Source organism: Lemur catta, chromosome 17 (assembly GCF_020740605.2).
Source record: "Lemur catta isolate mLemCat1 chromosome 17, mLemCat1.pri, whole genome shotgun sequence".
In the NCBI taxonomy this organism is placed as follows: domain Eukaryota; kingdom Metazoa; phylum Chordata; class Mammalia; order Primates; family Lemuridae; genus Lemur; species Lemur catta.
This window is the reverse complement of record NC_059144.1, coordinates 7,964,371-7,988,621: the sequence shown is the minus strand read 5'-3', so window position 1 is coordinate 7,988,621 and position 24,251 is coordinate 7,964,371. Positions and strand designations below refer to the sequence as shown.

Genomic DNA, 24,251 nt, shown 5'->3' with positions numbered 1-24,251 from the left:
TTCCACACCACATAAGCACACACAGCTCACCTTATAGCGGAGCATGTCCTCGCCTTCCAGGAACAGTGACAGCTCCTTCCAGCTGAAGGAGGCTCTTGCTCGGTAGGCGTGGAGGGGTCCTCTGGGGAAATCTGGGAACAGAGGATCAGGGCTTCCTTCCAAAGTGGGCACCATTGCTTGTCACCAACCTGCACAAAATACACAGCCTGAATCAACATGTTCCATTCTACGGATCCATACCACCCAAGAACAGTGAAACCCACTGCGTTACAACTCAGAGAAAAACAAACTGTAATTCCAAAGTGACAGCAAAAGAGATACACTGCAGCACCCATGTTCCCAAAAGAGAAGGCAAGAGGAACTCTCCTGACTTTACCCCTAAACAAAGGACGACAAAGACACAGAAGAGCGACAGCAGCAGCCTGTGGCCAGCACTGCAATACCTCGAGGTAAATGGGCAGGGGCGACCAGGGCTGCTGGGGGCAGAGCCCAGAGTTTTGTTGGAGGTTTTATTTTCTGTTGCCAGAGCCATGCCTGAGAACATGTCAACTGCTGGGAGCACCCAGGATGTACAGACACCCCCACCCCCAGGCTTGGCAAACCTGGGGCCCAGGAAGTGCTCCCTCTGGAATCCAGCCAGTGCTGGCCAGTCCACTCCAGCCACACACAGGACAGTACCTAATATCCCTACCCACCCTGGCCTACCTGGACACAGGATGTCCGGCCCAGAGCCGGTGACTACAGGTTTTTATCTTGTTCTCTTCTCGACATATAGGCATCTGGCTTCCCACTAACAGAGCAGGCATCCCAAAACCCAGCTCTCTTGACCAAAGGAATGTTCTGGAATTTTCTGAATAACTGGGTCCTTTTCCAAGTGCCTTGGCTAATCAAGGCATTGAACAGGAGTGGCTTGTGAACCCAGACCTAGGGGAACATGGGTGTGAACCCCCCAGCTTAATTCTTTAAGGCCCAGGGGAACTTGAAGGGTTCTGGCCCAGCAAGGTCTGACCCCAAAGTTACAGTATTCAAGCACCACCTTCAGATACAAGAAAAAGCAGCACAAACTAAACCCAAAGCAAGCAGAAGGAAGAAAATAATAAAAGATTAGAGTAAAAATGACATAGAATAGAGAAAAATCAATGAAAATAAAAGTTGGTTCTTTGCAAATTCTGGCAAAATTGGCAAAGTTTTAGCTAGATTAACCAAATAAAAAAGAGAAAAAATACAAATTTCTAATTGGGAATCAAATATAGGACATTTCCATTGACTTTACAGAAATAAAAAGGATGATAAGGGAATATTATGAACCACAGTGTGCCAACAATTAGATGAAATGGGCAAATTCCTAGAAAGTCTATCAAAACTGACTTATGAAAAAAAGAAAACCTGGACAGACCAATATTGACTAAAGAGATTCAATTAGCTATCAATATTTAATATTTAACTGCCCACAAAGAAAATCGAAAGGGTTTCAATTGTGAATTTTGCCAAACATTTAAAAAAGCTTACCACTTATTCAAACTCTTTCAGAAAATGGAAAACATTTCCCAACTCATTGTTTGAGGCCAGAATTACCTTGACACCAAAACCAGCCAAAGACATCACAAGAAAACTACAGACATCCCTTGTGATAGAGATGCAAAAATCCTCAAAAACATTTTGCAAACTGAATGCAGTAACATGTAAAAAAGATCATATGTCATGACCAAGTGGGATTTACACCAGGAATGCACATTGGTTCAACATTTGAAAATCAGCTGATACACCATACCAACAGAAAAAAGGCACAAAAAAGACTTATACATGATCATGTCAATAGATGCGGAAAAAACATTCGACAAAGTCCAACACTCTGTCACGATAAAAACTCTTGACAAACCAGGAATAGAGAGGAAGTTCGTCACCCTGATAAAGGGCATCTATAAAACTCCACAGCTATCATCACACTTAAATGTGAGAGGCTGAATATCTTTCCCCTAAATCAGGAGCAAGACAAGGCTATCCATGTTACCTCTTTTACTCAACACCGTACTAGAGTCTAGTTCTAGCTAATGCAACCAGACAAGAAAATGAAATAAAAGACATTCAGACTGGAAACCTATTTTTATTTGCAGATGACATGATCTTGTATATCCTAAGAAAATCCTAAGAAATCCACCAAAAAACTATTAGAACTAATAAATTAATTCAGTCAGTTTGCAAGGTAAAGATCCATATACAAAACTCAACTGTATTTCTATACACTAGCAGTGAACAATTCAAAAATGAAATGAGAAAAACAATTCTATTGACAACAGTATCAAAAAGTAAAATATTTAGAAATAAATTCAACAAAAGAAGTATAAAACTTATACTCTAAAAACTAAAAAAAAAAGTTTGAAAAAAATTAAAGACCTATGTATGTGAAAAGATATCCATATTCATGGATTAGAAAACTTAACATTATTAAAATAGCAATACTCTCCAATGGATCCACAGATTCAATGTAATCCCAATCAAAAATCCAGCTGGATTTTTGCAGAAATTGCAAAGTTGATCCTAAATTTTACATGGAAATGTAAGGGGCCCAGAAAAGACAGAACAATCTTGAAAACGAATAAGGTTGGAAGAGTCATACGTCCTGATTTCAAAACTCACTACAATGTTATCGTAATCAAGACATCATGGTACTGGCATTAAGACACACACATTCAGGTCAATGGACTAGAAATCAGAGTCCAGCCACAAGACCTTACATGTACGGTCAGTTGCTTTTTGATAACGGTGCAAGATAATTCAATGGAGAAAGAACAGTATTCTCAACAAGTGGTATTGGGACAATTGGACATCCACATGCAAATGAATGAGGTTTGAACTACTTCCACACACATACGCAAAAATTAACCCAAAATGGATCACGGACCTAATTGTAAGAGCTAAAACTATAAAACTCTTACAGGAATCAATCTTTCTAATCTTAGGTTAGGCAAAGCCTTCTTAGATATGATATGAAAAGCACAAACAACAAAAGAAAAAGAAGATAAATTAGACTGCATCAAAATTAAAACCTTTTGCTGCAAAGGACACCATCAAGAATCTTAAAACTCAATAATAAAAAGACAACCCAATTAAAAAAGTGGCAAAGGCTTCAAATAGACATTTCTCCAAAGACATAAAATGGCCAATAAACATACAAAAAGATGTTTAACATCATTAGCCACCAGGGAAATACAAATCAACAACACAATGAGACACAATTTCAAAGCCACTAGAACAGCCAATATCAAAAAATAAATAACAAGTATTGATGGAGATGTGGAGAAATTAGAACCTCCTACATTTCTGGTGGGAATGTAAAATGATGCAACCAGTTTGGGGAACAGTTTGGCAAATTGTTAAACATAGAGTTACCATATGACCCAACAGTTCCGCTCCAAGGTATGTACTGAAGAGAACCGAAAACATGTCCACACAAAAACTTGTACATGAATGTCTATAGCAGCAGTATTCATAATAGCCAAAAAGTGGAAATAACCCAAATGTCCATCAACAGATGAATGGGTAAACAAAATGTAGCAGAACCATGCAAGGGAATATTATTCAGCCATAAAAAGGAATGAGGTACTGACACATCCTACCACATAGATGAACCTTGAAAACATGCTGCAGGAAGTCAGTCACAAAATATCACATGTTGCATGATTCCAACTACATGAAATGTCCAGAATAGACAAATATATAGAGACATAAAATAGATTAGTAGCCCTAAGCAGCTGGCAGGCAGAAGGAAATACGAGCAACTCCTAATGTGTCCGGGGTGTCTTTTGGGGCTGATGAAAACTTTCTGGAAGTACATAGTGGTAATGGTTGCACAACTCTGTGAATATACAAAAAATTCACCAAACTGTATACTTTAGATGGGTGATTGTATAGTATGTGAATTATATCTCAATAAAGCAGCTTAAAAAGAGTAAGGCACATCTCTCCACAGAGACCAAGTGCTCAAAAATGCTAGCTGTAACTCAGGAGGCTGAGGTGGGAGGATCACTTGAGGCCAAGCCAGAAGACCAGCCTGGGAGATATAGTGAGACCCTGACTCAAAAAAAAAAAAAAAAGGCTATAAAATCCAAGGGAAACTCTGCATCTTTCTTTCTGGACTTTCCTGCACATGGCCCCTCCCTGTGGTCTAAAACACTGCACTCTTCCTCTTCAGTCTCCTAGCAACGCTCATCCTCAGCCACTCTCTTGGCATCATTTCATGCACTTAAATTGTCCTCAACGTGTGGAGAGCTCCCAAATCCACACCTCCAGCTCAGTGCTCATTCGGCAGTTGACTGGATACCCCTCCACTCTCATACCCCGGAGGTTCCCACACTCTGAATGCTCAGCACTGAACTCACCCTCTCCCGACCCAGCCTCTCCCCCAGAGCCCCACTCCATACTGCCAATAGCCCAAGGGCTACTCAAGCTATAAACCTCGAATGTCATCCTAGAATTCCCCTCCTCTTGTGCCCTATAACCAAATCAATTACCAGGATCTCTACCACACCTCTTTAATGCCTACAGAATCCTTTCCTTTCTTTCCACCCCTATTAAACCCATCATAATAATCTCCAGTTGGGCAATACTGAGTGCAGGTGGATGTGGTGAGCAGCTACACCACCTCAAGTGTGCCTAGCAAGCCCAGATACTATGAGTATTCTCATTTTCCAGGTGAGGAAACTGGAGCTTCTTAGCATGAAGTAAATTGACCAAGGTCATACAACTATTATCTGGCATAGCTGGCTCCAAATCCCTTGATCCTAACCAGCATTTAAGTCCCCTATGGCCCCCATGCCACCAGAGGTCACCAACCTTACTGTGTTACAGACAAGGATTGTGAAGCCAGACTGCCTGTGTTCAAATCCCACTATAGCTTACTAGTTGGGTGATCTTAGTGTGAGGTTGGTGGCGGGCACCCCTCTCCTCCCTAATGAAAAAAAGAAAAGGCCCAGGAGACCTGCCAGGAACAATGCCTGCTAGGCCCAGCAGAGTTACAAGAAGAACCACACCTGATGGTTACCATGACAAGGGTCTCGGCTCCTGGAGTCCATCACGGTTCCTGGAGTCCACCCATACCACCAGCCCCTCCTATTTCTCCACACCTGCCCTAAAACTGCAATGGAAAATTCCTTGCTCTCCCCACCATAAATCTTCCTGACAGAGAAACCCCTACCCCCAGCCCTAAAAATGTAAATAAACCCACTCAAACTTCTGGGGGGTGCGACTTCTCAGGTCTCTCTCTCTCTCTCCCCCAGGACCTGAGAACCTCACCCGGGTCCCTCTCTTGGGACCTGTTACCCCCACCCAGGAGCGCTCCAATAAAGCCTCTTTACTTATCCCTTTCAACTCTGCTTGTCTTTCTTTCTCTGACGCCACCCAATCCAAAAAACCTTACATTTGGTGCCGAGACCCAGGAGGGGCGTTTGGCTGCGCCACCCCCTTCCTCAAACTCTCGCATTCTGGACCGGGACCTCCGCTGACTGTCTTCCAGTCCCTGATTGACGACCTTGGCCTGGGTGAGTCACCCTGTGTTGTCGGAGCCCGGATCCCCCACCGGGAGCCTCTGTTCTCCGGGAAGCTGTTCCCTGTCTGTTAAACCGCGGGCCCACATCGGAGGCTCTCCCGTTCCAGGGGCTGAGGCTATTCGGGGACGCCTGAATTCCTCTCACCCCTTTCCGTGCCGGCACTCTAGTCTCGGGTGGAGACGTCCCCCCAGACTTTTGCTGCCTCCATAGCCAGGAAGCTGTTCCTGGCTGTTTCCCCATCCGGGTTGAGGTGACATGGGTGACCAAAATTCCCCGCGAGACGCCCCTGGGGTGTCTGCTAGCCAATCTGAAGGCCTTGGATTTAGACATCTGGCCCAAGTGCCTCATTCTTTACTGCAATACTGCCTGGCCAATGTATAAATTGGACAATGGCTCCCAATGGCCTGAAAATCGGACTTTCGATTTCAATATTTTACAAGACCTTAATAACTTTTGTCACAGGAACAGCAAATGGTCGGAAATCCCATACGTCCAAGCCTTTTTCTGTTTGCACTCCCATCCTTCTCTCTGTCTAAATTGCCACTCTGCCCAAGTCCTCCTTGCACAGGGTCCCCCGCAGCCCTCTGCCTCTTCTCACTCTAACTCTCCACCAGGCGTTTCCTCAGATGCCCCTTCTGCTTTCTCCGATCCACCTGACTCTCTCAGCTCTCCCCCCAACTCGGCCTCCACCATCCAAGGCCCCCCCTCAACCTTCCGCGCCACCCAGCCGCTCACCGCTGACGTCTCCTGTCAGCCGGCACACTCGCTCTCATGCAAACCCCACCACCTTCCTCAATCGTCTCACTGACACTCTCATTCAGTACACCCACCTAGACCCCACATCCCCGATGGACAATACTGTACTTAAAATACATTTCATTACCCAATCCTCCCCTGACATCAGAAAGAAACTCAAAAAGGCAGAGGAGGGCTCTCAGGCCCCTATCCAAGACCTGGCGAACATGGCATTTAAAGTCTTTCATTCCCAAGACGAGCAGGCAGAGGCCCAAAAGGAGGCCCGTGTCCGCCAAAAGGCACACCTGCAAGCCCAAGCCTTGGTTGCAGCCCTGCGCCGGCGGGGCCCACGAAGCCATCAACCTCATCTAAGATGACCAGCTGACCTCCACCAGGCACCTGCTTCAAGTGCGGTAAGGAAGGCCACTGGGCCAAGCGGTGCCTGCAGCCATGTCCACCCACCAAGCCTTGCCCAGCATGTGGTCAAAAGGGACACTGGAAAAGTGACTGCCCCTCAGGACAGAAGTCCCAGAGAGGCAGTCCTTCCATCCCTAGACCTGCCGATGGCAGTTTTGGGTTTGGCTGCCAAAGACTGAAGAGGCCCCAACTCGGCGACCCTGATAACCCTCGCCAAGCCCAGGGTAACAATCAAGGTAGTGGGTAAGGTAGTGTCCTTTCTGGTTGACACGGGAGCTACCTACTCTGTCCTGCCTTCCTTTTCAGGCCCTACTTATCCTTCCCAGGTGTTGGTTGTGGGTATTGACGGCAATCCCTCTCGACCCCCACCACCGGTCCCCTAACCTGTCTAATAGATGACTGTCCCATCACCCATTCCTTCCTTATCATGCCCTCCTGTCCTGCTCCACTATTGGGAAGGGACTTATTAACCAAATGGGCACCACCCTCCACTTTACCTCTGGAACCTCCGCCCTACTCTCTCTCTTCCCTGGGACCTGGGAACCTCGCCCGGGTCCCTCTCTTGGGACTCATTACTCCCACCCGGGAGCGCTCCAATAAAGCCTCTTTACTATCCCTTTCAACTCTGCTTGTCTTTCTTTCTCTGGCGCCGGCCAACCCAAAAAACCTTACACTTAGCAAACAAGGTCTGTGTGCCTCAGGCGAGGTAACCTGGTGACGCTTGACTGGTGCACGAGGTCTGCTATCCACGCTGCCGTCACCCACATAAGGCACTTGAACAGTTAATGGCATGGACGTGGGGCCTTCACTATCCTTGTTCTGCCAACAGCTGCCTCCAGTCTTTCTCCTTATGCAGTGCAAGAGACCATTCTAGAACGCCAAGCTGATCATGCTACCTTTCCGTAACCTCAGTGGACAACTTAGAAATCCTCCAACCGCCTCTCTCGTTGGCCCTTGGCCCGCACAGCATCCTTTCTCAGCAATCCCGGGCCCCCTACGCCCCGGGCCTTGGTACCTGTGGTGCCCGTCTCCGCAGTCTCCCCCCAACCTCATGTCCCCCTGCCCCGTATGTTTGCACCTGCAGTCCCCCCGCGTCCGGGAGTCCCCTCAGGCCCCACCCGCGGACTCCCCAACCCCCGAGCCCCGCACCGTCCGGCGCACGCGGCGGAAAGCAGCGGAGGTCTGTCGAGCCGAGACCGCTTCCGGCAGAGCGAGGACCAGCTGACCGCGGCGCCTCCGCGCCTCCTCCGCCCTCCTCCGCCCCGTGGGCGGGGCCGAGCCCGGCCGCCCTGACGTCATCGCGCCGCGCCGCCCTGTCGCCTGCGGAACGCGGCTGCGGCCGCCGGAGGCTTAGCGGGCGGCCGGGAAGGCTGGACCTGAGCGCTCCGCCTCTCGCCTCAGGCCTGGCTGGGTGACTCCGGCAAGTCGCTGTCGCTCTCCAGTCCTGAGATGCGGGTTACACTGGTCTCTGAGTGTGGCTGGGGACATTCCCGCCTTAGAAGGCCCGGGAGCTCTGGTCATTGCGCCCCGGAGCGACAGAAATAGAAGCCCTGGCTGGGGCCTGGGCGTCTCCCAGCTGGTGCGCACGCTCGGGTGCGCGCTGAAGTCGGTGCCCGGTCGCCCTGTAGCCAGCTCGATAGCGCGCCCTTTACTCTCCTTGTTCCCGTCCCTCGCCCCTGCGTCCTGGGGTCGGCTCCACTGTGACTACCTGCACCCTCACCCTTGTCGCAAGGGCTGTCTGGGGATCTAAACTATTAATAACACACCCGTCTGAAATCTCCAGAGATGCAATCAACCGGATTTAGCAATTTGCCGTATAAAGAACAAGGAAGAAGGAGAAGTCCCAAGGTTTCCATTTGAAGGAAACTAAAAGAAGATGGGCGGCACAGTTACTGGGAAGAGAAAGATAAGTTCACTTTCAGAGATGTGTCACAAACGTTTAGGATGGCAGGACGTCTGGATGTGGATGCTCAGCCGCCGTGTGGAAATCTCTCTACTCCTGTTCTACTCTGAAACAGCTTCTCCTTAATTCCATGAAGAGGTTTTTCTTCACAGTTATCGCTCTTATTCAAAACAGGCTTACAACTGCGGGTTATCAGTTGCAAAAGCAGAAAGGGACTGAATGACAACCAGGTACTCTGCTAAGCAGTCCAGGCCAGCATTTCCAGCCTGCGGTCTGGGGCATCGTTGCAAGTGGTCCTGAGTCCACAGGAGCATCCAGGATTGCCTGCAGACCAAATCAATCAGGGTCTAATAAGAATACACGCTACTGTTGAGAGTAATACCCATTCAGTGCAGAATTTGCACCTTTGGGTCACAATTTCTGCCAAAATTACAACTACTAGTAAGTTAGGTTCGCATGTTTTACTGCCATTAGAAAAACATCTCTTGACAGAGCACGGTGGCTCATGCCTGTCATCCTAGCACTCTGGGAGGCCGAGGAGGGTGGATTGTTTGAGCTCAGGAGTTTGAGACCAGCCTGAGCAAGAGCGAGATCCCGTCTACTAAAAATAGAAAGAAATTAGCTGGACAACTAATAACATATATAGAAAAAATTAGACGGGCATGGTGGAGCATGCCTGTAGTCCCAGCTACTCGGGAGGCTGAAGCAGTATGATCGCTTGAGTCCAGGAATTTGAGGTTGCTGTGAGCTAGGCTGATGCCACGGCACTCTAGCCTGGGCAACAGAGTGAGATTCTGTCTAAAAAAAAAAAAGAAAGAAAGAAAAAGAAAAACATCTTTCCACTGGGAAATTGTTTGGGTTCATTGAAGGAGTGAGGGAAAGAGAAGCTGTTTTTAGGCAGACACTGGAGGGCAGCTTAAAGGAGAAAACCTTGAAGCAAGTGGTGGGCCAGTCCAGGTGAGAGGTGAGGTGGCCTGACATAAGGCTAAGTGGAGTTGGAGGGTGGGGAGGGAGCTGAGTGACTTTCCATCAGCTCTATTTAAGTTAGGGTGTCATTACAATATGACATGGAGGAAACATACAAAGCACATGTTTCCAGCCTTGGGGATGTCCTCAGACTCCCCTCTCTTTTTCCGCCCTCCTTTTCTCGCATTTTATCTGCCTCCTGACTTGTCAGGGCTGGCTCATGGCAAGTGTCAGCCTCATCACTTCACTCTCTCCGTTTAGTTTCCTGAATTGATGATTAGGTTTAAGATTGTTGTTCCCAGCTCTGACCATGGCTTTACCCCAGGACTGCCCCTGCTCATTTGCTTGTCCATCCTGCAGCACCCCTCCCCAACCGTGGTTCCCTCCTAGGCCTCAGGACACTGGCAGACCTGAGAATGTGATTGGACATCTCTGTGCGCAATCAAGTGGACACTGAGACATACAGGATGGTGGTGAGGGTGGGAGAGAGGACAAGGTCGTGCTCCTGTAAACTAAACTAAAATTCTAAGCCCCCCACTGACTGAATGCACCCCCTCTTGTCCAAGGGGACCCCAGAGAAGCCTTAAAACTGAGTTCCCAGCCATGACAGGATGAGAGGTCAGACACTCGTCCCTTGCTAATGGCCACGATGCTTTTTTTCCTTACGGCCAGACCAGCATTCTTTCCCAATAAAAGACCACCAGCCATGAAGTGGTTTTAAACAATCTTTGGAGCATGGCAGAGAGGATTTTCACATCCTTGTCTCAGCTTTTTCACATAGAGGAGGCTGTTTCTGAACATGGAACCCATAGAAGGGCAGAAAGCTCCGTTGCACAGGTGCACGTTTCTCTTTTCATACACATTCATGACTCCTCCTATAGCTTGTTAAATATGTATATATGGCCACCCTGCTTAGTATAAATTCCTGTTCCCATTGTTCCTGCCTCAAAGCACATGCCCCTGGCTTGTGGCTGGGGTCCCTGCTTTCCAGCCTGCCAGAATGGCCACCCACAGGTGCAGCCTTTCATGAGAAATAAAGCTCTCTTTTCCACATTATGAACTTCATTGTTTCTTCAGGTAATACTCTGCTCAGGGTTGTGTTGCTGGGACCCGGGTGGATGGAAATGTCACTGAAACTAGCATAGAGGGAGCAACTTGGGAACAAGGACAGGAGTTTGGTTTTGTTAGCTACCTCCTGGCAAACTGCACTTGTGCAGCCCTGGTGGGAGCTGTAGGAGAAGGGGGGCTCTTAGGGGAGCTCAGAGATGGTGATGCCCAGGAACTCTGCCATCGGTCCCCACCCACCCTCTCTTTTGCTCATTTTGACATCCATCCCATTTCCTTCTGGCACACCCTTTGCCTGCTCCCTGCTCATTTTTAGTCATTTGCTCAATTGGCCATCATTGGCAACTGCAATTATTTGAACACATTGTCAAAACTAAAGTTGCCTCCTACCCTCTGGCCATTTGTCTCCCTTTTTCCCCTCCCTTCTCTCTCTCCCACCACCACCTCCCTTGCTGATTTAGAATTTATGGAAGCATGTCTGGGAAGGAGTCACCGGCACGCTGGACTGGGAATGGCCCCATCACAGCTCAGCCACCTCCTTCCCCCCAGTGAAATCACGTTAAGTAGTAGGCAGTGAGAATGGCATTAGAGAAGAGTTATAGAATATAAACGTAGAGGAAAATAAAAATCTCAGGGCCACCCCCCAATTCCTGATGCAAAAGAGGAGGTGAAGCCTGGAGGCTGAGTCCTGCAACACCCCCTTCCACAGGAACACCTGCTGCTAACATTCTGCATCAGACAGGTCGCGAGGAAAGCTCAGAGGTCTCAGGCATTGACACAGACTGCCCCACAGACCATTCCTGAGGAAGTTCCTTGCTGGCCTCGCATGTACACGGACGTGCACATTGTAACTTTGGGTCTGCAGACTAAGTGCAGATCCTAAAACTAAGTCTGTTCGATTCCACATTATTAATGTTGACTGCAGGTTTATCTTCCCAGGTGCAGAACAGAGATAAGATGAGATCAATCATTCTTCCACCTACCCAGGGACATACATAATCAATGCTTCCTTCACTCCCTTTTTCCCTTTTAACATTCCCCTTATTTTATGTAAAATGTAGATTTCCTGGGCCTCACAAGAATGTAACCACTGTTACATTGTAATGCTGCCTCATCAGCCCCCATCCCCCCCTACCCTGCTTCTTCCTGTTCTCTGTTGCCTTTAAATGCTGTGAGTTCCAACTGCCTCTTTGGAAAAATGACCAGAGCTTGTCTGTGGTTCATGTTTTTCCCAGGCACGTCCTCAACATCTTGACTCAATAAACCTTCATTGATTGAGATCTTTGTCTCAGTCACTTATTTTTGGTTGTCAGAAATGTGGTTTTGTAAGATGCATATCCAACAAGTGAAGCTTTGGTCTTCATGGCAAATGTTACTAGCATGAGGCAATGAAAAATCTTTTTTTTTCCTCACTATAAACCCAACACATCCAATCCAAAGGGTTTATATGCTGAAGGAGTCTTAGCATCAGGTGACTGTGTCTGGCTGAGGGCCCAGAAGGTGATGGGGGCTGCTGCTGAGGTGGGCTGAGGCCCGTGTTCTGATCAGCTGGAGCTGCCACTCAGGATGCTCGGAGCAGCAGGGGCCTTCCAGGCGAAGCCTCAGCCTGAGTTCCCGCGCTACACCCTGATCCCAGCACTTAGATGCCAAGGATCCAGAATGAGGGGCTTTCTGGGTCCCAGTTGAGTCTCTCTAGAGCTGCATCATCTAACACAGCAGCCGCTAGCCTCATGTCGCTGTTTATGCATTACCTAAAATTACCTATAAATTTAATTTAAATCAGTTCCCTAATTGCACTAGCTACACCTCAAGTACTCAGTAGCCACATGTAGCTACTCGATTAGACAATGCAAACAGAACATTTCCATCGTCACAGAAAGTACTATAGCATAGCACTATCTAGAGACTACTCCCAGCCCCAGGCAGTGGGTCGGAACCTTGACCTAAGCCTGGGTCTTGCCAGCTTTCTCTGTGCTTGCTACACCCAACATCCTCTGGCTGGGCCCTGCTTTTCCCCAGAGAGGCAGTCCTGGACATCTCTTCTACCTGCACAGATCTCCTGCCACACTCTCTAATCTCAGTGATCTTTGCATTCAGCAATTTTTCACTGGGCATCTCCTATATGCCAAAAAGTATGCGAGGGTTATGATGATAATCCAGACAGGCTTCCCAACCTAACAAAGCATATTTTCTAGAGAGAGGATGCAAACAAAGCTTGGGTAGTTACAAGAAAACAAAACATGGTATTAATAATAACGTGCAAAAAGGGAGCCATTTGGTTGGGTGGTCGGGGAAGGTCTGCCTGAGGAGGGGACAGTTCAGCTCTTCCTGAGTGGACAGAAGATCCGAGAATACACATGTCAGGCAAGGGAACACCCAGGAGAAAGGCCCAAAGGTGGGAATGAGCTTATTGAGTTTGAAGAACAAGAAGACCGTGGTGGCAGGGTCTTTGCAGGTGGGGGGAAACAGTTGGAGACTGAGGTTGGAAAAGGAGGCAGGAACCAGAGTGCACAGGGCATTGGAAGTTGGAGGCAGCAGGCAGGTTAACAGTACTCTTAGGTCAATAGGATAGTTTCCAGGAAGCAACTCACATGCCCTTGTGCAAGGATACTAGCCCATGTCAAACTGGAATTTTCCACCTCCCCTGCCAAACGTCGGCTTCTGAATTTATGACCCCTCACTCCAAAGTCCTAGGACTGCAGGTTTCTGTGACCTCTCTCTGCTATGCCCATGTGACATGCAGCAGAGAAGGGGAGACTAAATTAACCAGCGCTGGGACACAATAAAGCCCCAGGGCCACAAAAGGGCCTTCCAGAGCCTGGAAAACAAGAGACTTTTTTTTTTTTTTTTTGCTTTTCATATTATCTGCTTTAGAAAACAAGAGACTTTTGAGAACTTGAGCCCACATTTAAATGAAGCAGCACTGTTGCTGTATGTGGAGAAATCAAAGTGGACCTTGCCCTGGGATTCCCTCAAGACTTTTAAAAATTCTCTTTAACTCAATTGTCACTAGCTCCCCCTTTTACTACACCTTTGTTTAGAGATAGAAGGTGCCTTCGAGAGTAACTAGTTTCTCTTTCTCTGCAACCTCTAAACTCTGTACATGCCTTGACTGTTTCACTTTTCCTATTCCATAGCCATTGTCTTTCTGCCTCTACTATCACCTGAGGGCTCCTAAAGGGCAGGGTCTTATTTAGCTCTGCATTCTCAGGGCTTACTCCAGGTCCCTGTACACATCAGCAGCTTGGTAAGATTTGTAGTTATTTCTTTTCTTTCTTTCTTTCTTTCTTTCTTTCTTTCTTTCTTTTTTTTTTTTTTTGCTCTTTGAGAAGTTTAATTTGAACTACAAAAGATTTTGCTTGGGTAGATAATAGAATTACACATGCAAATCATCAAATCTTGAAATTAAAAACAAACCTTAAATTCATATTGTTAATAATCACTGACTTTATAAGGTCTTATTTTGTTTTGAACATCATAATTATACTTTGTGCTTAAAGGACTAAGTGTTCCTTAAGCAGAGTTTAGTGGGAAAAAATTATCAAGAAATTAGTTTTTTTAAAAAGGAGCGTGTGCGTACATATACAGAAAGGAGATTGAGTTTTGTATGGAAATTTGCCTCATAAATGAAGTTAAGAGTATCCCCCCCATGAAAATCCTGAGATTATCCAAGAAATAAGAAAAACAAAGAAATTCACAGTACAAAGTCAATATACTAAACAAGAAAAAAAATGTTTTCAAAACATATATACTGTACAAACATTTTTAGTTATATCATTTTAAATATCTTCAAAATTGAAGAGGCAAAGGAGACAAACATAAATTTGTTAATGCCTACTTTACCCACAATCTCAGCAGTGAAAATAACTAAAACTGAATATCCTTTTAATAAAAATTTTAAATACAAATAAGCTCTTTCATGTCTCATCTTCATAAATAATTCGTTTAAATACTAGTTCTTCAATTAGGGCCAATGTTACATCACCATGAATTAGAAAAATACATATTCTCCAGTCAGCCAAATAGCTGATGAGAAGTTTTTTAAAATTTAGCATACAAAAGTGGAATTTGACAATTTGTTTTTATATACAGTCCTGTGTCATTTAACGATATTTTCTGTGAAATGAGTTGTTAGGCCATTTCATTGTTGTATGAACATAAACCTAGATGGTATAGCCTATCGCATACCTAGGCTATGTGACATAGCCTATTGCTCCTAGGCTACAAACCTGTTCAGCATGCTACTATATTGAATACTGCAGGCAGATTTGTAGTTATTGATCTTTAGGCTGCCCCAACCAGGATAAACACCTTTGTGGGTTGAACTGGGTCCCCACAAAAAATATATTGAAGTTCTAACCCCTGGTATCTGTGACCTTATTTGGAAATAGGGCCTTTGCAGATGTAAGCAAGTTAAAATTAGGTCATATAAAGTGTGACCCTGGAGGCTGAGATTGGAGTGATGTAGGCACAAGCCAAGGAGCTCCAAGGATCACTGGCAACCACCAGAAGCCAGAAGGGAGGAACAGATTCTCCCTCAGAGGTTTCAGAACTGTGAGGGAGTGTGTGCTGCTTTAAGCCACCCAGTTTGTGGTAATTTGTTCCAAAGCGGTAGGAAACTAACACAGACAGCATAAAAATCAATTACAGGATCAAAGACTGGGCTGGAGTGAGCCGTTGTGTCTGAGTTTACATCACTCATTTATCTTTTACTTTATTCCACATTTGATCTGTGCTTTTTTCTCTGATAAATCACATGATTTGAGTGAGTCTTCACTTCTCTTTGATTCTGACAGAGATTCTTCAGGGAATGGCAAAATCCCAAGTGTAGTCATGTTGTATAAAAAGAATGAAGACTCTGAGGTTTTTGGAATTTCACTACAGATCCTGAAGACCGGGTGCTGCTTACGTTGGACTAAATTGGCAGTATCCAACCTTCTCTGTTCCTCCTTCTGCCATAGCATGAGGTTCTACCATTCTTAGGAAACACCCGTGGCTGTGCTCAGACGTAGAAACGCACTGGTTGCAACTCTTCCACAAAAGAAAGCAAGTGGAGAAAAGGGAGCTCTCATACGGGACTTCTCTTGAACGTTCACAAACATAGGCTCCTGGACTTTTATCAGTGATCAATACCGGAGACACTGGGTTCCAGATCCTCTGGCTTTATGATTTATAAATACAGCACCTCCAGAATTGTTCCAAAACTCAGCTCAGACCATGTCACTACCAGGCGCCAGCACAACTAGGATTTATATTCCCCAGATAATAAAACAACGGTTAAATTCCTTAAGAACTCCACAGTTGAACCACGACCAAGGAAAGCAAAAAGCCAGAGAAGGCCAAAGAAAGCGCCACATTCATTTCCGGCACCGCCGTATGACGTCAACGCGCCACCGGGTCTGCGTCATCACGCGCCGCGACCCCAACCCTGAGGTGCCGGCTGGTCATGGCGGAGGCGGGTCGGGCCGCGGTGATCGACCCGGGAGGGCTGCTCCCGGGGGGCTTCTGGGCGGCCGTGGCTGTGTGGCTGGAGAGGCCGCAGGTGGCCAACAAACGGCTGTGCGGTGCCCGTCTGGAGGCCCGCCGGAGCGCCGCCCTGCCCTGGGCGAGCGCCGGTCCCGAGCAGGAAGAGGGACCGGAACCCGGTCCCAGGCCTGGAGCGGGACCCGCGGGGGGCACGGTGGGTCGCGGACGTCCGGAGGCCCGGGGCCGTCGCCAGCTAGAGCAGGCACAGAAGGAAGCAACCTCAGCGCCTCTGCTAGCTGGGAATCCGGGACAGCCCGGCAAGGCCGGAGACGGGGAGGGCGACTTCCCCGCTGCGGACCTGGATTTGCTCTGGGACGATTTCTCCCGCAGCTTCGCCGGTGGCAGTCCGGAGTTGTTGGCCTTCCTCACCGGCCCCGGGGCGGGATCGCAGCCTGAGACGCAGCGCGAGCTCGACGTGGTTCTCAGAACCGTCATCCCCAAAGCGAGCCCTCATTGCCTGCTTGCAGCTCCGAGGAGAGAAATAGTCGTGCAAGGTAAGAGCATTTTGGAAAGTGGAAGGATACGATTAAATTAAAAAGCATTCGTTGAACCTCAGGTCTGTGCCAATTCTGCTCTGGTGTCCTAGGGAGGTTGCAAGTTTTTTATTGTTTTTTGAGTAGGCGCATAAAAATGGGTGTCCTTAGTACAGTGGATGGGGTAGTTGATTGGGTTGGTGTCTGGAAAGCTTCAGGGAGAAGCTGGATGTTCAGTGATAAATAGGAGTTGAGCCGGTAAAGAGATAAGTAAAAAGGGAGCAATTTTTGCCGAGACGAACGCGTAAAAGAGCATAGTGATTGGATGGATGAGAACTTATACTAGTCCTCAGTGTTTGTCAAATCTCTGGCGTTTATTTTTACTGTCCATGACCTTGACACTTCAGCCTCAGCCCCTTGGTCTTGAACTTCATTCAGCTAAGTTTCCTATTGCTGCTGTAACACATTACTGCAATTTCTTGGCCCAAACGAGAAATTGATTTTCTTAGTTCTAAAGGTCAGAAATCCTGGTTGGCTCTGCTCATTTCTCTGTTCTGGGTTTCTCTCACAAGGCCAAAAAGAAAGAGCTGTCTGGCTGGGCTTTTTTCTGGAGGCTTTGGGAAAGAATTTCTCCCAGGCTTATTCAGGTTATTGGCAGAACCCAGGTCTCTAGGCAGGACTGGGGCCTTTGTTTCTGTGCTGGCTGTCCGCTCCTAGAGGCCTCTCTGGTTTCTTTGTACAGCTTCCTACATCTCAGAGCCAGCAACGGGGGCTAATCCTTCTCATGCTTGGAACCTCTCTGACTTCCTTTTCTGTTGCATCTCTCTTCTGCCTCCATCTGGAAAAAGTTCTCTGCCATTCAGGACTCATGGGATTAGATTGGGCCCACCAGGGGAATCCAGAGCACTGTCCCTCTTTTAGGGTCTGTGTCCTTAATCGTGTCTGCAAAGTGCTCCTTTTGCCATGTAACATAATATACTCACAAGTCCTGGGTATTGGGGCGTGGACACATTTGGGAGGCCGTTCTGCCCACTGTAAGCAGCAATTGCTGGTAGTTGCATACCCCCCGACACCTCCCAGTACTGTCTGCTTCTGTGCCTTTGTAGGACTCTTTCTGGGTGTCCCCTCTGCTAGGGGGCCTCTCTGACCCTGCCAGTCCAGTTTAATGTAGGAGTTCTTCCAGCTTTCGTCAACTGTGTCATAATCTTAACCTTTTTGCATTTCCCCTCCATTAGCCTAAGAGGGTTAGCAAAGCAGGGGAGACTTCACTGAACTTCTCCTTTCTCTTAGAGAGGCGGTGCTGCCTCCCGACGGGGAGTGTCATTTTCAGGGTCGCTTTCCCTGTTCAGCTCCTCTCAGGAAGGCTCACAGAATACTTAGGTCCTCTGTGGAGTACAGACGGCCTTGTCTGAGTTCTGGCTTTGCCAGTTACTAGCTGTATGGCCCTGCTGTGCCTCAATTTCTTCATTTGTAAAATGGGATAATAATAAAACCTCTTAGAGTCGCTGGAAGAGTTAAGTGAAATTATACATTGTAAAGTGCTTACAGTAGTTCCTGGCACGTGGTAAGTGCCTAGGCAATGCTAGTGAAGGTACTCTCTCAGGCTTTTGTATATTTCTTGGCCCTATTCTAGGTAAGGTCACAAAGGAATTAAAATTAATGTGATTAAGACATCTTAACTGTTGGTAGCAGGCCAGGATGGCACAGTTGTTAAGAACTTGGCCTCTTTAGTCAATCTGATCAGAATTCAATTTGAAGCTATCTCTGTGAATTTGGGACATATTAACCTTAATGCCTTCGTTTTCTTATCTAGAGCAGAGATTCTCAACTGGGACAGTTTGACCCCAGAAGTTTGTCATCGTTTGGAGACAACAGTGATACAGATTTTTGGTTGGTACACTGGGCAGAGAGGTAGAGGATGCTACCGGTGTCTAGTGGGTAGCGGGCCAGGGATGCTGCTAAGCATTCTGTGGTGTACAGAATAATTCCAAGCAATAAGTATCCAGCCCCAAATATCAATAGTGCTGAGGTTGAGAAACCTTAATCTAGAAGGTGGTAAAAATAATACTGAATGAGAAAGTTGTTACGTGTTTCAAGTCAGATAATTCATGTAAAGAATGATGGATTGGTATCAGTCCTCTTCTCAGACTCTGATCTCACTCGTAGTGAAAGCTGTACTTCTGTTAATTGCAGGACCCTCTGTGACCTGGGCCCTGTTACCCTTTGACCTCACCTTCTGCTGCTTGTCACTTTGTCCATGCTACTCAGGGCTGTCCCTTGTGCAGTCTGAGCACACTCCTGCCCCAGGGCCTTTGCAGTTGCTGCTCCTCTGTCAGAAATGCTCTTCTTCATGGTACACCACGGCTCAGTCCTTGACCTCCTTCTGCTTTCTGCTCAGATGTCATATTATTGAGGAGGACTTCCCTGGCCACCCTGTATTCTATAGCAACACCCCCTGATTGCCAGAGTTTCCTGTCCCCCTTAGCTGCTTTCTTTCCATCCGTATGCGGTCAGCCCCTTCAGCCTCTGCTTCTTTTTGGCAGATCTTGTCCTTTTCGGCTAGTGTGGAAGATGGATTTCAATTATGCTTCCTTGGTTTGTGAAGTGAGGCATATATTCATCTTTAACTGAGATTTTGCTTTTTTATATATATATCAAAGGTAAATGTAATTTATTTTAGAGATAAAAATTCATATGACCAAACCTTAAATGTCCACACAAATTGATATAATGCCATAAATTTAGTTTAGGAATATGTTGCTCTGCTTATATTTTAATGGGAAGGTGAGTGCAAAGTCCCTGCAAGCACCGAGGGCTCCACACAACATAAAGCCTGGGTTATGAGGGCCTGGAATTATGTTTACTTTCCTGAGCTGGCCTCTGATGGTTGAGCAGTATTCTATGCTCCCCATGTCTGAAGGTCAAGGTCGGGCTGTAGCAGACACTCTGCTGGAGCAGAGAGCCCCCCTCTGTCCGTCCAATTATAGCTCTCGAGCCCTGACAGGCTCCAGTTGGCTGGCTCTTCCCTCAGGTCCTGGCTTGTGCGCCCCCCAACAGATAGCTGTTAAGAATGGCTGCTGGGTGCCTTGCACATTCTGGGCACTGGGCTGTAGCAGTGAGTAAAAGACAAAAGCGCCTCCCTTCCCCTGCAGTGCCCTTGGAAGCAGAGTGCTGGGGAGAGCCTCTGAGAGATTGAAAGCGTCATTTATTCATTATTGTTTTTAATACTGCTTCTGATAGGATACTGAGCTAAGCAGTTAGAATTTGTCATCCTCCTTTTGTTTTTTACAGATGTCCTCAATGGAACCGTCACTTTTTTACCTCTGGAAGAAGATGAGGAGGGGAATTTAAAGATTAAGATGGGCAACATATATCAAATTCAGCTGAGTCACAGCCGGCAAGAATGGTAAGAACTGGATGGCCGATTCTTGTTTCCCTGTTTTATGGTTTCAATCCATTATTTCTTTAAGCAGCTGAAAGATTGTGAGTCACTGAAGAGCTTATGGTTCTGGTCTCTTAGGCAGTTAGGGTTTGCAGGATTGCACTTGCTAGTTGGCGTGTCCATGGCATGTTGTTCTTCCTGTTGCTGCCCAGCCCTGCGTCTGGGTGGTCACAGCCTGGCCGAAGTCTCTAGCATCTACCTTCCATGTAGCCTTGACGGTCAGCAGCCCCAGGTTTTAGCACTGAAGTCAAATAAGCTCAAATCCGTTTATTATTTTACTTTTTATAACTTGTTAATAGGGAGTAAGTGATGGTTTCTTTTATAGTGGGTATTCAGTAATGCGTATTACAACAGTAACAGTTTAATGAGCACCCTTAATTTCATATGGTATTTTTACGTGTACAGAAAGTATGAAATTTAGTTTATACCATTTGCTGTTTTTTTAGGCAAAAAAGTCAGAGGAAGGATAAATTCACTTTTCACTCTTTTGCTGACGTTTTCCTGAGTGCTCGTCCAGCTTATGCTTCCTAGAACAGTCTTGAGGGATGAGTCTGTGTGACCAGAATGGGTTTGCACGTGGCTTCCTAGAAAGCAGAGGGCCACAGTAGGAAGAACCTGGGTGTTGGAGTCAGACAGACCTGGGTTTGCCCACTAGCAGCATGATCTTGAGTATGTCACTCGATCTCTGTGGCCCTCAGTCTTCTCACCTGTGAAATGAGTTTGATGATTCCTGAGCCTCTGAGGAGGTGCCTGGGCTGGGCTTTGCAGGGACCTTTTGCAGGCTTAGAGTTTGGTGGGAGCGCTCAGGCCCCTTGGGAACTATCCAGAGGTTGCCCCAAATTGCCAAGGGAACCTGCCCCAGGGTCTCTTCCTGTCAGCGTGCTCTTGTTGGAAGGTGGGGAGTGAGAGTGTTGCTGGGAGCAGCTAGGTTTACCTGTGGCAGTCACCTGACACATGCTAATGCTGGAGCTGTTTGTCAGCCCTGAAGGCAACCCATCTCCTTGAGTATAGTGAGAGCACCTAGCGCAGCTCCTGGCCATAGTAGTTGCTTGAGGTGTGTTCACTGCGTTGCAGTCAAGTTCACTGTCCTTTGACAAGCTACTGAGGACATGGCTGCTGCTTCCTGTCTTCCCTGGTAGGCAGTTCCTGTCATGGCCCTGCTGGGCAGCTGTCACTCGCAGTCTCTGGGTGCGACGTGGGGGCCAGATGTATTGTATTCTAAGTTGAGCACAAATGAAATGGACACCGATGGGCTCTGTTGTGGAGCATCCATGCTCGTTAGCACGTTTCTTTTTAGCAGTGTAGCACATTTCTTTTTAGCAGTGTTTGTTGTGTGCCCGGCATGTGCAGGTCTCACCGGAGAGACAGACAATACATGCTCCAAACCAGGTAGTGCTGTGAAGAAAACTAAAACAGGTAAACAGTACCTCTCCCATGTTCCCTCATTAGTGATGGCAGTGTTGTGCCCCATGTATGTGGTAGGTGGGGAAGGCCTCTGAGGAGCGGACATTCAAAGGGAGGCCTGAGTGGATGCAGAAGATGGAGGCTTCATGGGCCCCTGGGGAGAGCATCGAAGCCCAGGGTGGAACAGTGGACCCGCCTCGGGCAGATTGTATCTGCAGAACATGTGGAGGCCGCTGAGGCTGGTGTCAGGCTACACAGGAGAGCCTCTGAAGTGATCTGCATAGGCTTCACAGTCCAGAAGCAGCAGCCAGGCCAGGGGAAATGTTCTGGCCCACTCTGGCCTGCGTCTCTCTGGAGAATCTTACCGGAGTGAGTTGTGCCCCTGTGATGCACCGTGGTGCAGAAAACCTGAGAACCATGGCTCTTGCCAGATGGCCTGATAGCTTGCCAGTGTCCCCACACCAGTACAGTGCCACCCCTCCCCCAGCGAGACCAGCTCTGCCCCTCATCCAGCAGCCTAGGTCTCTTATTAGGGATACCCGTTGAATGTCACCTTTTTTGGAGCTTTCTCTCATCTGCCCGACAGACTTATGCGCTCTCCCCTCCACTGTGATTCCCAGATGTAGCACTTCAACAATGTATTGTCCTCTCGGTCCACGTTTGTCCCTGCCAGCCCCCCATGGGTTGTGAGCGTCCACTCATTTATTGAACACTGTGTACCAGGCCCTGGGAGGAGCTGGGATATAGCAGTAAGCGAAACAGACAAAAGCCCTGCCCTCAGTACCTCCTGGTGGCAGAAGACATGGGAGAAAAAATAGACCAGTAAAATGCACAGGGGACCATGTGTGTCCTCTGTCTTTGTGACTGAGCTCTTAGCTTTCGGGCAAGCAGATATTTTGTGAACCAGTCTACTTGTAATTTCAGTTGCACATGTGAAAATACATAAAAAATAGAAATGCTAGGAAAATCCTTAGACGTTTTAGAAGCTGGCTAGTTTGTACATGAAACAGAAGGAAGGAGGAGCTTTATCAGTTCACCATCTGATGGGCATCATAGGCTGTGTATATGCGTTTTTAGCAAAGTTTGCAAAAGAAGAGGGATTCTTTGTGCTTTTTAAGTCTTTTTCTCTGTTAGATGAAAATTCTCTAGTTCCAGATTATTTTATGTTTTTGGTAAAATGCTTTGTAATTATAAATGTCTTAGCTTCTGCTCCTTTCTTTTGGTTAATAATTGTATAAATTAAAAATAAGGATTGAAACTAGCTCTGCTTATTCATATTTCTCTTATTTTTAAAGGTTCATATCTGTTTTAATTTTCTGTCCAGAAAGATGGCATTCAGATGGAATTCTGTATCCCAAACCCACCTGGCTTGGAGAAGAACTGCTGGCCAAGCTGGCCAGGTGGTCTGTGGAGAACAAGAGGAGTGAGTTTAAAAGCACCCTTTCCCTCGTTTCCATTGTGAAATACAGCAAGACTTACCAGGAGCTTAAAGAGAAGTATAAAGAAATGGTCAAGGTAATTCTGGTAACATCTGGAAACATCTGTGTTTTCTTTTTTTTTTTAATTTCATAATATTATGGGGGTACAAATATTTAGGTTATATATATTGCCTTTGCACCACCGAAGTCAGAGCTACAAGCATGTCTATCCCCTAGACAGTGTGCACCGCACCCATTAGTTGTGAATATGCCCATCCCCTCATCCCCCCCACCTGCCCAACACCTGATAAATGTTACTTCCATATGTGCATGTAAGTGTTGATTAATTAGTACCAATTTGGCCAGGCACGGTGGCTCACGCCTGTAATCCTAGCACTCTGGGAGGCCAAGGTGGGCGGATCATTTGAGCTCAGGAGTTCGAGACCAGCCTGAGCAAGAGTGAGACCGCATCTCTACTAAAAAAAAATAGAAAGAAATTAGCTGGACAATTGAGAATATATAGAAAAATTAGTCGGGCATGGTGACGCATGCCTGTAGTCCCAGCTACTCGGGAGGCTGAGGCAGTAGGATTGCCTGAGCCCAGGAGTTTGAGGTTGCTGTGACTAAGGCTGACGCCACAGCACTCTAGCCCGGGCAACAGAGTGAGACCCTGTCTCAAAAAAAAAGAAAAAAAAAAAATTTAGTTCCAATTTGATGGTTAGTACATATGAACATCGGTGATGTCTTTTCCTTCTCATTTAAATGAGGTAATATGATCAAACTCCGCCAGGTAAAATTGTTTTTCCTGTGAACCTTCTAGATGCAGACATCAAGTCCAAATAGACCCACTTAAAATAACTTATCGTAGGCTGTACTTTGACGTACTTAGTGGTGCAGACAACAAAAGCATAAGCAGATGTGTTATAGAAAAGGATTGATCTCTTTTTGTACATTTTTTTAAGAGAACAAAAGGGAAATATTTAATTTATAAATAGTTGAGTCTTGAGTAAATGACTAAATTACCATAATCCTTTAGCATAGACTTAAAGATATTTAAAGAAAATATATGAAAAATTAAGGTACAAAGAGGATACTTCCAAAAAAGAGATAAATTTTGTGATAATGTGTCATTACTTTACATATAAGATGTAAGAAGAATATAACAACAGATGTCTGTGTATTCACACCAAGCTTGAGAATCAAAGCATTGCTAATAGAGTTGAAGCGCCTTTCTTCCTAGTTCACATCTCCCTCCCTCCTCCTGGAAGGAACCACAATTTATTATTTCCATGTATTTTTTTTAAAAAGTCACCTCTTGCTATGTTACAAAGCACCCCAAAAGTCACAGGCCTAAAA

The 24,251-nt window shown here is 46.6% G+C and overlaps 2 protein-coding genes across 8 annotated transcripts in view; one reads left to right on the top strand and one right to left on the bottom strand.

Moving 5' to 3' along the window:
• The window catches only part of ACOX3 (acyl-CoA oxidase 3, pristanoyl), a 54,222-nt gene extending 46,260 nt beyond the window's left edge, over nt 1–7,962 (bottom strand). For 3 of the 6 annotated variants that reach the window (XR_006729421.1, XM_045528271.1, XM_045528273.1), the window contains exons 1-2: nt 7,848–7,960; nt 31–188 (exon numbers count right to left, since the gene is read on the bottom strand). Coding sequence is in view for 5 of the 6 variants with exons in the window: in XM_045528271.1 (XP_045384227.1) it covers nt 31–174 (144 nt within the window). In the remaining variant the exon portion in view is untranslated. Of the gene's footprint in view, nt 1–30; nt 189–7,847 lie in introns of all 6 variants that reach the window. The other 3 variants (XM_045528274.1, XM_045528272.1, XM_045528270.1) reach the window with 3 other exon arrangements.
• Nucleotides 7,963–16,061: 8,099 nt separating this feature from the next.
• The window catches only part of TRMT44 (tRNA methyltransferase 44 homolog), a 32,223-nt gene continuing 24,033 nt past the window's right edge, over nt 16,062–24,251 (top strand). The window contains exons 1-4 of one of the 2 annotated variants that reach the window (XM_045528482.1): nt 16,600–16,652; nt 18,445–18,521; nt 19,923–20,037; nt 22,773–22,992. In XM_045528482.1, coding sequence (XP_045384438.1) covers nt 19,991–20,037; nt 22,773–22,992 — 267 coding nt within the window. In that variant the 5' untranslated portion in view covers nt 16,600–16,652; nt 18,445–18,521; nt 19,923–19,990. Of the gene's footprint in view, nt 16,653–18,444; nt 18,522–19,922; nt 20,038–22,772; nt 22,993–24,251 lie in introns of both variants that reach the window. The other variant, XM_045528481.1, reaches the window with a different exon arrangement.